Raw genomic sequence first — 17268 nt, 5'->3', positions numbered from 1 at the left:
AGACGTGCAGGCCCTACATGGACTCTGCAAGAGCCAGAGGCCGTCCTGGCCTGAACCTCACTCCACAGCCGCCGAAGGACCTGTGTCTGGGCTCCTGAAGTGAAAATTACCCATCCAGATACTTCCCGCAAGCTCAGAGCCCACTCCCCCAGGGCACCGCACGCTTCACACTGGGTCTCGTGAACCGAGGCGCGAGCTCTCACTCTATGTCCACCTGTAGGCTCCAGAGCACCTGTGGGATGTTCTGAGGCCGGGGCTGACCCTTTCACGACCTGGCTTGAGGAAAGGAGAGGGGGGAAAATCATGCTCCTGGAGTCCAGATCCACTGAAGGCCCCTGCAGAGAGCGTCAACAGAGCCTTGACTTCTCTCTCATCAACCACCCTTCCCACCTCGACAGACACCGATGACAATGCCGTGCATCACATCGGAAAATCCAAAGGGAAGATGAGGGAGGGGGAACAAAGCAGGCAAGTAAGGACTGTGAGTAGAGCACACCTTGAAGAAATGGAAGTGAAGGAAAAATGGGCTTCTGTGTCCGCCTTCTGCCCTGCCCCCCACTTTACCAACACAAGGACATTAGTGGGTTTAGACACCGAGGACAAAAACCAAGTCTATGGGGCATACTTAACCTCAGAGCCAGCTACGCTAAGCACCCAGGGGAGTGTATCCCTTTTCCTCCTCCTCCAGACCATCCCAACTGAGGAAATGTCCCGAAACAGCCACTGGTCAACTTGCCCCTGGGCGGAGAGATGCTTCACACTGGAGAACAGCTAAGACTGGTCTGGAAACACATGAGCTCATGTCCTCTGTTGAGATCCACGGTGTGTTGCTGGGGGTGGGGGCTAGAAGTTAAATGACTCCTTGGTGATTATTGACAAGGGCAGGAGGCAGAGCCGGGGTGGGGGTGGGGTGGGGGGACACAGGGTTACACCACCGGAATGCTGACTTGGGTCTTCGGCTGGTCGGCCCCTTCTTGCGTGTCCAGGGCACGGAGAGGGCTGAGGGGCTTGAGGGGCCGGCTCCCAACACTGTAATTTCTTGGACGCCTTATTGTATTCGAACTGGACAGAGGCGTAAAGCTGTTCCTTCTCATCCTTACAGGGGTTTGGTTCTTGGGGAAGTTGTTCTGATTGGAAATGGAGGGACACCATACAAATGAAAGCCAAGCCAAAAGCTACTCATCAAGGTTAAACAATGCTCGTAACCAAAAGTTTCCTCCACTCTTGCTCCTCTGCAGACAGAGCCTCTCGTAAGACGTGGGCCATGGCCTTGTTCCCCAGCCCCTGGAAGCTAAAGGGTTGTAGCTAAAGGTCCTTGGGCATCACACTCCATAGGAAGAAAGAGGACCCGCAAAAGGAAGGGGCTTATTTAAGATCACACAGACCAAGGAACGGATGTACTCCTCTTAACCCCAGCGTACAGGCTCCCCTAGATGCTATTTTCTAAAGGGAACATTCCCTGGGTGAAACCATTTGTATCTCACTTCAGCCAAACACTTTCCATATTTAACTGGATTTCCAGGAGCTACCTTTCAAGGTGAAGACTCATGAAAGAGGTACTAATTTTTAAAAATAATAATTCCAGTATCTCTTCCTTTTGGAAGGAAGTAGGCTACCAGGACATGGAGTTCTGGATGTGTTTTCCTTTTGTGCATAAACAACTAGGCTCGTGATGTCAAAGGTTCAAAGACTCAAGGTGGCAGGGAGGCTGCATGTCTGTCCATCTGTGAAAAAATACTTACGGTTGGCTTGTCACGGTGAGTGTTCACAGCCTCCACATTGAGCTTAATGGTTTCTACTTTGCATCCTGAGAAAACAGAGGAAAGAGAACAGGCTTTCAGGAAAAAATAAAAAGCTCAAAGAAAAATTCTTCGTTTCAGTATGGGAAGCATACCATAAAAGTATGTATATATCCCCAAATACAAACATCCATTCATCCATCCTTCTAAAAATGGAAGGCACTGATGGGATTCCCCTAGTATACAGGGGTTATGAAGCTGAACTTCCAGACAAAATTCAAATATCCCAACTTTCTTCAGTCCCCACCTCCTGCCCAGCTGCTTAACTCATAGTTACCATAGGCCACAGGAGTAAGTTTGAAGATGGTATGGAGAGGGCACCTCAAGTATGGTAGCTCATCTGAAAGCAGAAAGACCAGGTGAGAGAAGTTGCTTAGTGTTATGGGGTAAGGTCAAGTTGGTGGGCGAATCTAAGCCTGTGAGTTTTCTTTACTCTGACCCTCCCCTAAATCCCAGACAATTATCAGGGCAGCCACCAAAGAAGGTGCCCAAGCTCCTGAGAGGCTAAAAAGGAAATCAGTCCACTTTAGATCCTTCCACGAAGGCAAAACAAGAGTAAGAGCAGTGGCCAGGACCCCGTGGAAGAGAACACAGAGGCCCACCTGGGTACATCAGAGGCCAACCTGCAGGCTTCCCAGCAGCTTAGGTAGATCAGGAAGGGAAAGGTTAGACGAGCCAGCAATTTCCTTATGGCTCTACCCAGAAACTGTCCTACGCTGAAGCCAAAGAATGAAGATGCTTTCAAGACACCACCCTCCTTATAGCCAAATAACAAGCCAGGAATGTCTGACCACTGAACATCTCAATTCTGCCAGGAGTGTCAGCTTGACGCTGGCTTTTGAGCCAAGCAGGATCAACGAACCCCAGTGGCGGCCACTCTCCACTGGGGGCTTTTGTACCAAGGGAGTAAGTTCAGCCAGTAGTTGGCCCAGTGGGTGCTGGGAACCCCATACGGCTGCCTAAAGAATGCACTCTAATTAAGAGTGAAAGAGGGGAAGGTCCAGTTGCCTAGGATCCTGGTGCCCCCACAAGTCTGACCCCCTCCCCATGAATGTGTCCCCTTGGCCCTTCTTGCAAATGTCACCTGCACCCTTATCCAAGAAGTAGGCCAGGAGGCAGCGCATGACAGCCTGGTGGGAGATGACGAGGACGTTGCCCTGACGCTCCAGCTCCATGATGACAGGCTCCAGCCGCTGCACCAGGTCCTGGTACGACTGTGGAGGAAGTGGGGAGACTGGTAGGAGGCCAGCCACAGGCCGGCAGCCAGGTTGGTGGCCGGGTCCAGAGTCAAGGGGCCACTTCTCCGTCTTCCTCAGCTGGCGTTCCTCCTGGAGGTTCGGCGACTTCATGTCGCCTGCTAACTCCCCCCAGCCCTGGGATCTCTTGAGAATACTCAAGAGCAACATTCAGACCGAGAAAACTACTGGTCAAAAAGAGGAAATCTGAATTCAGCCTGTGTTATTTTTTCCTCCCGCAGCATGTGAGGCAAGGAGAATGAATCTCCGAGGGGGGCCTCGGACCTCTGCCGGTGTCTCACACATCTCCAGACTATAAGACCACCCAAGCCAGGGAATGGCCACAAACACGTCCGATGACAGGGGAATCATTCCTGCCCCATATATTTACTTGGGGCCCATAGTTGCTTGGGTGGGGGTGGGTCAGAGGGGGTGGTACAAAAAACAGATGTAAAAAAGATGATGTTGATTCTGCAATTACTCAACACAGAAGACATCCTGTCACCTTTTGCCCTGGAGATCTTAATGAGACATTCGACTGTCTGAGCTGAATTAAACACAGTGTGACCCAAAGGCAGAAGGAAAAAAACGACACGATGCCTTGACCACCCTTTCTAGACCCTCCACATCACATTCAACCTTTCCCCCAAGTTAAAGCTGAACCCCCCACAGAGCGCTGGGCGGCTGCCCCATGTGAGGGGAATCTCACCTCCCCGCCAGGGTATCGATACAGGTATTTCTCTTGGTCTCGAAGCGCAAACTCTTCTGGGTACTGCTTCTCAATCTCCTTGTAGGTCATCTCCTCGCACACGCCCTGCGGGGAGCCACGCCATCTGGAGGAGGCAGACTGGCCAACGCAGCCACCCACACAAGGGGGGCAACGCCGAAGACCCCCAGCTCTCACTACGTGCCAGACACCATGCCAGGGGCTTGCCCGCACTGCCACTGACCAGCCAGGGTGCCTGAGGCTGGCGCGGGGAGGGCTGCTGCAGACAGGACGGGGCTCTAAAGTTGCCACTTGCTCCAACTACTTCGCAGGAGTCAAAGGTCAAGACAAGCCAGTAGGCTACAAGGGACAGGAAACGGAAGGAGAGGACTCTGAAGGGACCAGAGAATTCTTGCAGAAGGCATAAAAAAGGTAGAAAGGAAGAAATGAAAAAGAAAGGTCTCCTTCTTGATGAATAAGAATGAAATCTTGCCATGTGCAACCACACAGATGGAACTAGAGTGTATTATGCTGAGTGAAATCAGGCAGTTAGAGAAAGACAGGTATAATATGACTTCACTCATATGTGGAACAGATAAACAGATTAACATTGGGGAAGGGAAAGAAAAAATAAAAACAGAGAGAAAGAGAGACAAACCATAAAAGACTCTTACATACAGAGAACAAACTGAGGGTTGCTGGAGGGGAGTTGGGTGGGAGGGATGGACTAAATGAGTGAGGAGCATTAGGGAGGGCACTTGTGATGAGCACTGGGTGTTATATGTAAGTGATAAGTCACTAAATTCTACTCCTGAAATCATTTTTACACTATATGTTAATTAACTTGGATGGAAAATTTAAAAATAATAATAATAATGGGAGGAAGGGAGGAAGGAAGGAAAGAAAGAGAAGGGAAGGGAGGGAGGGAGGAAGGGAAAAAAGGAGGGAAGGAAGAAAGGAAGGAAAGGAAGGCCTACTTTTGTGCTCAAGAACAGAAAAAGCCAAGAAAAATTTGGAAAGGACTTTTCCAGAATATTTGACCAAATAATCTAACCAGAAATGAAAGAAGTGAGTTGTTAGCTATTTCTCTTTCCCAGGAGAAAAATATGCAAGGGAACAAAATGGAACCTCCCTCTCTGCAGGTACGAGAGCGGCTGGGTTTGGGCCCATCACCAGCACAGAGCTCAAGCAGGCAGGCAGTCCTGGCTGCTGAATTGTTCCCACCTCCTCCCCAACTACTGCTACCCTGTAGTTCTGGTTTTCTAGATAAAGCTGCCCGTATCGTGACTTCTGAGAATTCCTGCCTGAATCAGAGGCTCTCACGGACTTCGCAGCCATCCGCATCTCTTACTCACAGCATCAATCTCGTTCAGAATCTTCCACTGCTCATATGTTACACCCAGGGACTCAGCAGTCTGGATAGTCCTCTTCAGCTGGCTTGTCCACACTTTGAGGTCTGTTATCTCCTGTTCCCCCAGAAACTTCCTTAGAGCCTGGGCAAACTGGGGTTTGAGATAAAATTTTAAAGGGAGATATACACACACACACACACGCACGATTGCTAACTTGGCAACATGTAGGACCATGGTCAAAATTCAAAGCATGCTACACAGTTACGATAAACCCAAGGGGAAATGAACTTCAAATGGAGCATCCTGTACTGTGCTAGGGACATAAGTCATGCCCAAGAAATATCTGACAGTCACATGAAGAGCAGAAGTGGTTCTAAGTTATCAACATTACAGCACAGCCAGGATCAGTGGATGAGAAAATGTCTTCAGCATTTGCTTGACTATCTGTAACCATAGCCTAAGCCCCAGTGGGATTTAGGAAGAAGTAAGGGGATAAGAGAGGTGACCTCTGCCATGCCCTTCCTCCAACTCTAAGCCTAGGAAATCCAGCCTGTTGCCGAACCACTCACCTGTTTGCCCCGCGCCGAGAGGCCAGAGTCGCCCCCAATCTTCCCCAAGAGGTTGAATTCGCTCTCTCCGTGCCGGCAAAGGTAAATGGTGCGAGGCTGCACGTGGATATTCATGAGGTAGTAGACTATCTTGCTCTGGATGTAGTCCTGGACTCTGTTCACTAAAAATCGCTGGCCCACATTTATCACCTTGATGAAAGACAGATCCCTGGGACAGAGCAGGAGAAAAGAAAATCCCTGGGAATGAAAATCTGAGGATAACGGTGCAAGGGGAAGGATTCCCATAGTTACTTTTGGGCTCAAGGCAGCTCTTCCTCCTCTCCTATCAAAGCCAACCCACATTTAAGGAACCAGCCGTAAGAGATGGGTTACACCTCAGACCCAGTCTACCATTTTTTCAGTACCTATACTGTGCCATGCAGTGTAGACAGGTATGATACAAAGAATCCAGGCTTTCCTTCAGGGGCTGGACTAGGTGACGTGACAATTTTGCTGCCCCAGAGACCTGCCCAGAGGATGGCATCGCTGGGGGAGGGCAGGAGGCAGCAGAATCTTAGAAACCTCTACATGTTCCTGCATCAACTGAACCAACCCTCTCTCAAAGGCACTTCCACAGCTGTTGCCCCATCAGAGAATTTTTCTCATTGTAAAGATGATAAATGCCCGTTCCAAAAAACTTTCAAAAAGAAGGTAGAATGATGTAAATAAAAATCACCCAAACCCTACCTATCAACACATACACACACACACACACACACACACACACACACACACACAGTTCTAGAATGTTATTCTATATAGGACCTCTACAAAGAACATACTATTATACCCTATTTAGAACAGTGGTTTTCAACCTCTAAATTAAGGAGCACTTCCAAATACTAACATTTTGGGCAATCTACTTGAAGGAACTGCCAGACTCCAAACACTAAACAGACCACTAACACAACTGAACGGTGGGCTACGCACACTTATGTCGCCACTTGCTTGGCTGCAAGGCTGTGTTCGTGAACATAGCTGTTAACTGCCTTGACTGCATTTATGGTGAGCCAGGCATGTTAACGACTTTTCATGCTATATATGCACACACACGTGTGTGTGTCTGTGTGTATATGCATATATACACATACAGGTATATGCACACATGTGCTATTTATACATCTACACACGTTTTATATATATATATATTTGTGTTTATTACAAATTTTTGTTTATGTCCATTTGTATTATGTGTATTTATATATAAAACATAACACTATATGTACATTACACATATTTGTGCATGTACGTATGTCATATTTCATGAATATTTCTACATGTTAGTGTGATACACGTAACATATATATACTGATATATTACACCATATATATACACACAATAAACTTTAAAATCTTTTCAAAAACTGATGACACATCTCTAAGGGGTTTTCTACAACACCCTAGATGAGAACTATGGATCCAGAGCAGTGGTTCTCAACCAGGGGTGACTTTGTTCCCCAGGGACATCTGGCAATGTCTGAAAACATTTTGGGTTGTCGCAGGTTGGGAGTATTACTGATATCGCGTGAGAGGAGGCCAGGGATGCTGCGAAACATCCTACCGTGCACAAGACAGCCCCCTGCCGCCCTAATAAAGAAATAACCAGCTCAAAATGTCAACAATGCTGAGACTGAGAAATCCTGCTTCAGAGAATAGAGAGGAAGAATGGCAATAAAAGACACTTCACTATTCGAGTGTAAGATGCGACTTACATAGAAGCCACAAATCCATACCTTGTGTCCCTGGAATGATGTAAACACTACAGGTCTGGATTGTCAGACAGAAATTTGAGGACAAAGGGAGAAAGGCTCTTTTTACCAAATGAGACCTCAGGCCCTTCAAACCATGGCCTTAAACCTTACTTGTCATAGTTGTCTGGGTCAAGGGGCCGATAGGTGACTTTGTAGCACTCAATTCTTTTTAGGAAGTCCTCCATCACATTCTCCCTGTTCCTTTCAGGGTAGTCAGGGCTCGACACCTTTACCTCCTGGAATCACAGGGAGAGTAGGGCCTGGTCAGAGGTCTGCCCTTAACAGCCCTCCTATAATCAGCCAATGCTAAATAAAGAGAAGGAAGTTCATAGAAGGTCCCTTTCACTGGAGTGTTGGCGATCCCCATTCATTGAGCACCCCCTCCCTGTCCTGTGACCCTGGCAACCAAGAAAGGAAAGACAACTGGGGGATCATGTGCCTGCCCTTGGCTGAAGGACTGAGGCAGTCACGCAGCTGAAAATGCTCTTGGGCCCCAATCCCTTTATGTGCCCTGCCAGGAAAACAGAATGGGCTTCAATTTCTCTATACAACCACTCAGAAGAGGGTGTTTGATCTGATGCAGGCCTGACTTGGACCAGATGCTTATTCTGAGATATTCCCAAGTTCCCACATTGCTAGAAGAACACTACCATGATACCATGTCTACATAGCACAGTACAACCCATCAAATGTGCACTGGTTTATACTTTGACAGGACAGGGCATGAGGCATTCTGACCTGAATGTTAGAGAGTTAGTGGGCAGATGAACTTCTTCCTATATGGTGGGCCTGACAGATAATGAAGGGACTGATCCACCCTAGGAATATACTGAGGTCTCGGCATCCAGCTAACACCCAGAACACAGGGCCAAAACTCCCACCATCTAAGTCTTGGCTTCCATTCAATAACCAGTTCTTACTCTACTCCTCAGAGCCTCAGCTTCTTCTCCCAAGGGAGGAGTGTGGAAGTGCTCTGGCAGATCAAAATGATCACCTTGTACTGTTAAACAGGTCTGTTTCTTTCTTTCACTACCCAGTTGACTCTCCCCCCTCAGCCATCAACACACACATAACACATGGCAGAAAGGATAGACAGGAGGTGGTATGCAGGGGTGTCACCCACCAGGATGTTGGCAGCAATGACATCAGGATCATCACAGACAGATTCCACAAAGAATACCTGGCCGGGAGAGAAGGCTGTGATAAATGAGTCAGAAATGGCCAAGCTGTTAATTAACAGCATGTGCTCACACCTGCCCCACCCCAGTCACTGCATCCTCCGGGATTTTCTTCCATGAGAGCAGCCTTCAAGGCCTCTTCATTTAAAAATAGCTCTTACCACCTCCCCAGGGTCTCAGACATACAAGCTAAGGGGCTGAGAAAGGACCTGAAAGAAAACACTCAAGAATTGGGGCTATTCCCCAAGAAAAGAAAAGGAAAAGCCAACCAGGTCCTTATACACCAGAGTCAAAGAGATCCGCATGTCCCTCCTGACTCCCCACCTCCACTCATCGCAGCAGAAAGTCAGATTCCTACCTTGAAGGAATTCTCCTTGGCAAAGTTCAAGATCATGTCCCTCCTCTCCCTAGTGGTGTTGGTGGCATCAAACACCTGGGAAGAGAGGCCACAAAGTAGATGAGTGGGAAGTGAGAATGGGAATCCCACCAAGGCAGACCCAATGGAAGGCCGTGCAGTCACGCTGCTGAAAGGGTGGAGAGCAAGCTGGGGAAGAGGCAGGGAAGGCTCACCGCGATCTGCCCACTTTCCTCAGTAAGATACACCTTCACATCTTGCAGCGCCACCAGAGCGCACTGTCTGCCGTGAGAACAGAGGACATCAGTGAGAGCAGCACCAGACCAAGCCCAGTCCAGAGACATGAACGACTCGGTTGCTATGGGAGTCACATCCCTTCCTGCTCAGTCTTCCTAGTGGTCAAAATTTTTCCCTAACTAGACTTTCCAACTTCCCCACTGAAGGTTTTACACTATCCTACACTTTTCTCCTTCCTCTGCCCCATGCATATCAAGTATCCCTCTGCAGGCTTCCCCTACAAACATACATGCATCTCCCTGAGCCTGTTCTTCTACCTACCCAAACGCAACGTGACCCGTCCCCCAAACAACTTCCAGTTAAAACCCCCACAGGATATTTACTGACATGCAAACCGAGCCCTGTCACATCTAGTCTTACGATGGCAGAGAAAGAGCTGGCTGGGAGGTCAGATCTAAGAGGACTCACTTGCGGATCTTCATGGCCTCCTCATTGTCGTGCCGGAAGAAGTCATAGGACTTATAGGACTTGACTGCTTCACGCCGATATACACCAAGATTAAACACTGCAGATGACACCAACAGCCTTCAGCAGTGAAACAACACAATGGTCCCACCAAAGGGGACTTCTTGGGTCTACTGTCAGAATGGCCAAGGAAATGAAAAAAGCACCATGGTATGTTGGGAACAATACCCCGATTAAGAGTCAATTTAGATTCAAGTTCAGACTTACTAGACCTTGAACAAGTCTTAAACTGTCTGAGTTTCAATTTCCTCCATCACTTTGGCTATTCCACAGGAGTATTGCTAGGATTAGACAGGATGATAAATATGGAAGGGCTTTGAAAATGTAAAGCCCTATACTATCAAAGGCATTCCCTTAAAACTAGGTCAATCCACCCAGGCCAAAAGGAAACAAGTCTGTAAACAGGGAATAAATCCAGTAAATCAGGAAGCAGCCACTATTTCTGCTAGGAGCACCCTGCAACTTGATGCCAAGGAGAATAAATCTCCCAGAGGCCTGGGAGGCCTAAGAACTGATCATTTCCCTTCCCAAGGAATGCATGACCTGCACCTACCTTTGGTGGGCACTCCAATCCAGTTGAGGTAGCGTGTGAGTTTCTTGGACACATAGGTTTTGCCCCGGGCTGGCAGGCCGATCATAACGATGAGAGTTGGGGAGTTGGTCATGTAAGATGCCCACGCTAGAGCGGAAGGAGAACAGAACTGAATGGCTAGGGGCTGAGTAAGGTTCGTGCACTGGGCTAGGTACTTCATAGCCCTAACCTCTTTTAATCTTTATAAGCCTCAGTAAAGCCACGGGAAGAGTGGGAAGGCAAACTGAGGAGGTATCAGTTCAACCTCCTAAAAGAGAACTAAAAGGTCATATTGATGTCCAAGAAGTACCCAAACCAAGACATGTCCTCCCCACACATGCAAAGTCTCCACAGAGGCATCTAAGGTGGAAAGGGAGGAAAAAGTGGTGAGGATTAGGAAGATGAGAACCATGGCACCTTTCTTAACACAATCATGTCTGGTAACCCAGCGTTGATACGGCCATAGAGACACGCCTTGTGTCTGGAGATTCTCCAGTGCAGAGCTGGGCTGGTTCCTAGCACAGACCCAACAGAGCTTGAGCTTCCTGAACAGCTTGCTCACAGGGGCTGGCTCTCTCTCTCTGTCTCCCCCTCCCCCCCCCNTGCAGCCAGCCACTCTCCTGGGCCAAGACCCAAACTGAGGTCATGTAGGACTTGGACTCCACAGGGTCCTGTGAAGGGAGGCCCTGCCCAGGGCTGGGAAAGGAAAAGAATCACCTCCACTCTCCACTTCCCGGCACTACTTTCTAGAAGGTACCCTGCAGATCACTGTGGCTTCTCTGTGCTGGGGCAAGGTGGCCCTGTAAGACTATGACACAATTCAGTGAAACTGGGCTACTTGCATAGGAAAGTCATTTTCAACAGACCTCAGGGGAGAAGTGGGCAGATGGGCCCGGATAGAGGAAGACTGTGCAAGGAAGAGTTTCCTTAGGGGGTTTGGCAACAAGTACCCAGAAATCAAAGAGTGGCCCAAGTGGTGAGGGAAGAGTGGATGCCCAGATGCGGGGTCAGAGGACTTGGCCTCTAGCCCTTTTCCCCTGTGTACATGGAAAATGCCTCGGCCTGGGCAGGGGCTCCTTCAAGGTAGGTAATGAGCAACACAAATTATTTTCATCTCTGTACAAATAGGGAGCACAAAACCAGGCAAAAACACCACCCTGCAGACTCAGCTGATGTGAATCCCCCATCTCTGACCCCCTGACAGGTCCGCCTGGGAGCAGCAGTAAATTTCTCCTGAGTCTTCACTTTCTCCAGCTCAGCGCCATGCTCTTCTCAACTCCCCATGATCTGCCTCATTACCTGCACTTCTGGGCCTGCTTTGTCCACAACTTCCAGCCCATTAGGTGCTTCCCCCTAAGGTCCTCTTTCCCTCCCTAAATGAACATGAACGGATACTTGGGAGCTGCTCTGAAGCTAAACAGGGGACCAGCTGCTGCATGTTTACCTAACTGGTCAGAGAAAGCTATGACCAAAAGAAAACAGGGGTCTCGAAAGACTCTCCTAGGCACCACGCCTCCTACCTCTGGGCGTCTCATTTTCCAGAACTTCTTGGTTTACAAAACTAAGCCACACGTCCTATGTCAGATTGCCACATAGACAAAATTAAGAATGTTCTGTCCTGCCGGTTGCAAAACAAAGCCACTACACCTTAATTTGAAGAGTAGACAGTTCAAGCTGATTAATTTCAGAGACAATGAAACATACCCCTTGACATACAATGGAAAGCTGTTTCAATGCTGAAATTCTCTTCTATCCTATTTACATAGGTTTAACTTGCTTTCTCAATGTTTTTTAAAATTGTTTTCTTATGTTTATTTATTTATTTTGAGAGAGCGTGATAGAAAGAGAGCAGGGGAGGGGCAGAGAGAGAGGGAGACAGAATCCCAAGCAGGCTCTGCACCATCAGCGTGGAGCCCAATGCGGGGCTCAAACCCGTGAACCGTGAGATTATGACCTGAGCCGAAATTAAGAGCCAGATCCTTAACAGACTGAGTCACCCTCACACCCCTTAATTTATTCTCCCTCATGTACACAGAGGAATGGAGGGCTTGAAACCTCCCTCCTACAAACAGAAACACTCAGACCCAGGGAAGTGAAGAGCTTGGCCCACAGTTCCACAGTAGAAAGTCAAGGTCAGGGCTCTGACCGGACTCTTGGTTTCATGACTGCCCCGTCAATTCCAGCCACAAGCTCTTGTCAGCACCTGGTGACGGGAACCATGTGATATGCATGACTATGCTCTCTTATCTAATCCTAAGAGTGGTCTCCAAGGTCACTGGAGAGAGCTGGTGGTTCAGTGGGGGAAGGTCAGTGGTTCCCACCCTTTTCATGAACAAGGTCTTCTTCCAGTATATCTTCTAAATATACCCAATATTTATGAATATGCAGCCTGTTAAAATGTGTTTCATTAGTAATATCCTTTTTTAACTCATGAAAAGTCATAAAACCACTAATTATCTCCTGCTGATAGGCATGAAATAGCCAAGTTCTGCCCCAAACACTGAGAAAGTTAATGTTTTAGTCAATCAGTGCAGCTATAGTTGATAATGCCCAGTTTCCACTCATGCACTTTGAAATATTAAAAATAGTTAACAATATGGAAGTTTTTAGGAGAATAAATCAGTAATGCTGACCAACATTTCAAATGGGTCTTATCTTTCCTCCTATGATTTCTGCAGGAAAAGTTGCTAGTGCAGACAGGCAAAGTGTACTTGCAAGCATGCTCCCTGCAGCGCTGTCTGTGATAATGGAAAACTGGAAACAGCACAAGTGAGCCGCAGGAGGAGGCTGGCACGTCTAGATAATGCGGCAAGTATTACTATGCAGAAAGAGGTAAATGTGGATATATGAAAACACACACACACACACACACACACACACACACACAAAGACCCTCCATGATACAGTAGGTTAAAAAATAAAAAATAAAAGGAAAACAGCAGAAGAATGGAATGAATGTTATTTTCATTAACAGGATACCCCAGAAGATATCAGAAAGAACCAAACTCAACAGGGACAGGAGAGACTTGAGACTTCTTACTTTGCACTTTGTTTTGTTTGAATTTTTCATGAACAAGTATTGCTTTTGTAATCGGGGAAAGGTACACAAGGAAACTGGTCTGTTCCAGACCTACTCAAAATATCAAAGCATGAAAGAAACAAAGAAAAGCATGTACATACACACTCATCCCTATCCCCAACCGGCCTAATTCCTGAGGTGCCTTTAAGATGCCCTGAAACCAGTCATCTGAACACCTTAAAGGCACCTCAGCCAGCAACCGCCTCTTGTCCCCATCCCTGAGCCGCTGAAGTTCCAGGACAATGCTCCTTTGGAGGCAGTGGCTCCCTAAAGTCACTCTCCAGTCCCCCAGCTCAGGCACATCCCCGAGCGAGCCAGCCGACACAGGTGTAATTGGCAGCAAGGGGATAGGCCTGACCTATTAACAGAGCAACTGCAGGGTGCAGGCACTAAGCAGGAGGGGAGACCTGCTCCCAGACACAGGCAACTAACAGAAGAAAAGGAAATAAACTTAACACAAATCGTCATGTGAGTTTCCCCTTTGACTACGGCTGCAGCTGTCTCCCAGTCCAACCCACAAGAGGAGAAGAAAAAGGGGGCAAATGAATGACGGCGGCATCAGGACAGCCCAGATGCTTCCATTGGGGGAGAAGAAGGTGGAGCTTGGAAAGGAGAAAGCAGAGCCCAGAGCAGGAATTAGAGTCTAGAGGATAGAAAAGAGACCTGGGAACACTGCCTCCTTGACTATCGAGAGCCCTGAAGGCAGAAAAACTGCAGAAGAGCTGGAAAGGCAGGTAGCAGGTTTCTGTGGAGAAAAAAGCCGAGCCAGAAGGCTGACACCAGGCACTGTGCAGCCCACGCCCCCACCAGCTCTTGTACGCTTCTGGATCACGTGTCCAAACAACACGTGTGCACCTCTCTTTAAGATGTGCATCCCACACCCCCAAATCCGGGTTACGGTATTGTCAGGCAAGAGGAGAAAGCATTCTTTACTGAAAATCTAATTCTTCACAGGGCTCTTTCAGATAGACAGCTCCCAGCACAGCATTTTCAACTTATATGCAATGAAAGTAGTCACCAGTGAAAACTAACATACTTCAGCCATAGAAACACTCTTGTAACTACTATCTTATATATACTCATTGAACTCACACAACATTCAGCATTGAATTTCAGCAATTTCAGCATTGAAACAGCTTTCAATGTCAAGGGGTATGTAGGAGGAGATATTATTCATATTTTATAAATAAGCAAACTAAGGCACAGAGAGGATAAGCATCATGTTCAAGGACACACAGCTGTAAAACCAGGATTCAAACCCAGGCAGTCTGACCCCAAGGGATGCACTCAAACTATATGAGTTATCTCCCATGGGTTATTTGCCCTCAGTACCAGGCTTCCGGCTCTGGCAGAGAATGGAGACCCTAATCGTAGAGATGTGCCAACCCCAGAGTCACATCCAAACAAGCTGCCTCTGTGGCAGGACAACTCCCACCAAGCTTCAGCAGTGCTAGACGAAAAGAGATCATCATCCTTAATCATGAGACTGACAAGGACATGACATCGAGGCTGAGACTTGGGGGAAAGCTTTGACCATGGGATGATTCCAGGTCTCAGGCTGGTTGGCTGTTATTTCCACCTGCTGACATATATAACCAGTGAAGTGAGAACTGACTGGCAGGGCTCCAAAGGAAAGGGGCATCTGGAAGCAAAGGCAAGGGTTAGCATTCCTTGAGGTTCCCCGGAACCTGGAGGGGCCAGATGCCTGGGGCCTTTTGGACCACTGAGTCTACGATGATGGTTAGGAATGCAGATGCATGGGGAGAAGAAATGATGCTTTGTTTCTCTGCAAACCCACCTGTTGTCTCTGTCTAAACAACTAGCATGGAAACACTCCGGCAACACCTGTCCCCAGAGGAGTGAAACATAGTTTGCAAAGTGCAAAGGCTAACCCTGTGGGAAAGCAGGGTGCCCGAGTCATAGTGAGAAGCCAGATGTCAGGGCTGACTCCCCTAGGACCAGTCAAAATGAACTACCACTGGCTCTAGCCTGCAATGTCCGCAGCGAGTGGCATCCTCACAAACCTTAGCCCCCAAAATAAAGGGAAACTGTTAACAGAATCAGCCCTAAGTAATCCCTGCACCTGCCATCCGGCCTTGCCTGTGTAACTTTCAACATCAATCAAGTGTGCAGATCCTCCTCGCCCCAGGAGGCAGTTAAAGAAAGCGGTAATAAAATGTGGAGAAATACCAGCAGTCTAGCCCCTGTGACAGATATTTCACTGGGTCTACTTGTTTCAGACAAGAAATTCCCCCTGTAGACTTGGTTTTAAATTCCCATGTCAAAGAATTCTCTCTCACTCCTATCTAGCATTAAAGTCCAGGATTACAACTATATTCCCAAGATAAGATCCTGGGAGGGAGTAGCCCCTCCTCCTTCCCCAAACTCACAACATTTCTTCTCTGACATTCGAAGACTGGCGGTTTTGGTTTCATAGCTGTTGTTGTTCTGCTCTGAGGAAGATGCAAAATTCCCGGACATGGCAGCTCCTCAGATGTCTGGAAGGGACAAAAGGAATGTAAGGAAGGGAAGGAAGGAGACATCGCTCAAAACCCTCAGTGAAGAACACAGGGGCAGCATAAGTGAAAGAACTCTGGGCCAAGAGTCAACTCCAGAACCTCTTGCTCCCAGTTAATAGCTACACAGCTTTGGAGAAGTCCTTCCTAGCCCTGTTTCCTCATTTGTAAACTCAGTTGCACTAGAACCTTCCATGTTAAATGCTGACTTAGGGGTTTACATTCACATAAATTCAATCCTTCTAATAAGCCTTCAATAAGGCATATTTTCCCACCATTGTTTCTTTCCCCCATTTTACAGGTTGAAAAAGTTTAATCAGTCAGTGGCTTATCCAAGTTTCTTCCTGACCTCAGATTCTAAGAATCTGGAAAGTAGGGGCGCCTGGGTGGCTCAGTTGGTTAAGTGACCCACTTGGGCTCAGGTCAGGATCTCACAGTTGGTGAGTTCAAGTCCTGCCTAGGGCTCTGTGCCGACAGCTCAGATCCTGGAGCCTGATTCAGATCCGGTGTCTCCCCTGCCCGCCCCCCCCCGTCAAAGATAAATAANAATTCAAATCCAGTGTCCCCCCCCCCCTCGCCCCCCCCCCCGTCAAAAATAAATAAACATTAAAAAAAAAAGAATCTAGGGGGAGTAATGACAGATGTTGGGGGTGAGGTGGCTTGCAAATAGATCCAGTTCATTATCATAAATTCACTGCAGTCCAATGGCAGGCTTCAGCCCTGAAAAAAATGGGAGAAGTGGGGAAATCTCAAACATGTTCCCTTAAAGAAAACTAACTGGACCCCGAGACAGCCCCAGCACGTCACCATTTCTCCTCCGGTGCTCCCATTCGCAAGCCCTTGCTCCACACCCTCTTCCCATCCATCCCTCGGGACGCAGTCTATATAAGGAACACGGGGGCGTAAAGAGGTGATAAATGACTTCCCCAAGGTCACCTGCTGAATAAGACTCTAACTGGGGTGGGATAGCCTCGTACTCACGCCCCCACTCCCTGACAAGGGGCTCGTGAGGACCAAAAGTCCTGTTGCTTCGAGGACCTTGCACTGCTCTTCCACCGACCACACAGATCCTCCAACCCCAACACAAGCCGCGCCTCCCGGTCCCTGAACGTCCGCACTTTCAGCAGTGCCAGCACTTCCCCGAAACGCGAAGGCAGCACCGTCTGGCACCTCATCCGGGTGTACGCAGCCCCCCTCCTCCCGCACGCCCAGGCCCTCACGGGCGCTGTACAGTTGTCGCTCACCCTATGAGCCCTCCTAAGCTCCCTCCCGGCACTGGCCCCGGCACTTTCCCTGCTACGCTGCGGACGCGAGCCGGGAGAGTGTGGCCCGGGTCCCGGGACCTCGGTAGCCGGCA

General features: G+C 48.3%; 1 protein-coding gene across 12 annotated transcripts in view; it reads right to left on the bottom strand.

Moving 5' to 3' along the window:
- PFKFB2 (6-phosphofructo-2-kinase/fructose-2,6-biphosphatase 2) overlaps positions 1 to 17253 on the bottom strand; it is a 22237-nt gene extending 4984 nt beyond the window's left edge. Inside the window, exons 1-17 of one of the 12 annotated variants that reach the window (XR_013337811.1) lie at positions 15786 to 15870; positions 10734 to 10831; positions 10299 to 10424; positions 9689 to 9785; positions 9199 to 9265; positions 8987 to 9061; positions 8574 to 8630; positions 7562 to 7686; positions 5662 to 5869; positions 5096 to 5242; positions 3744 to 3848; positions 2884 to 3013; positions 2077 to 2139; positions 1743 to 1807; positions 948 to 1127; positions 737 to 830; positions 204 to 272 (exon numbers count right to left, since the gene is read on the bottom strand). Coding sequence is in view for 9 of the 12 variants with exons in the window: in XM_077775081.1 (XP_077631207.1) it covers positions 756 to 830; positions 948 to 1127; positions 1743 to 1807; positions 2077 to 2139; positions 2884 to 3013; positions 3744 to 3848; positions 5096 to 5242; positions 5662 to 5869; positions 7562 to 7686; positions 8574 to 8630; positions 8987 to 9061; positions 9199 to 9265; positions 9689 to 9785; positions 10299 to 10424; positions 10734 to 10831; positions 15786 to 15790 (1623 nt within the window). In the remaining 3 variants the exon portion in view is untranslated. Of the gene's footprint in view, positions 1 to 6; positions 1128 to 1742; positions 1808 to 2076; positions 2140 to 2883; positions 3014 to 3743; positions 3849 to 5095; positions 5243 to 5661; positions 5870 to 7561; positions 7687 to 8573; positions 8631 to 8986; positions 9062 to 9198; positions 9266 to 9688; positions 9786 to 10298; positions 10425 to 10733; positions 10832 to 15785; positions 15894 to 17155 lie in introns of those variants that run through there. The other 11 variants (XR_013337812.1, XM_077775081.1, XR_013337810.1 and 8 more) reach the window with 11 other exon arrangements.
- Between the last annotated feature and the right edge of the window lie 15 nt (positions 17254 to 17268).

The sequence above is a fragment of the Crocuta crocuta genome, unplaced genomic scaffold, assembly GCF_008692635.1.
Source record: "Crocuta crocuta isolate KB4526 unplaced genomic scaffold, BGI_CrCroc_1.0 scaffold207, whole genome shotgun sequence".
Lineage (NCBI taxonomy): Eukaryota > Metazoa > Chordata > Mammalia > Carnivora > Hyaenidae > Crocuta > Crocuta crocuta.
Note: the sequence above shows the minus strand (reverse complement) of the source record. Positions and strands in the feature narration are given on the sequence as shown.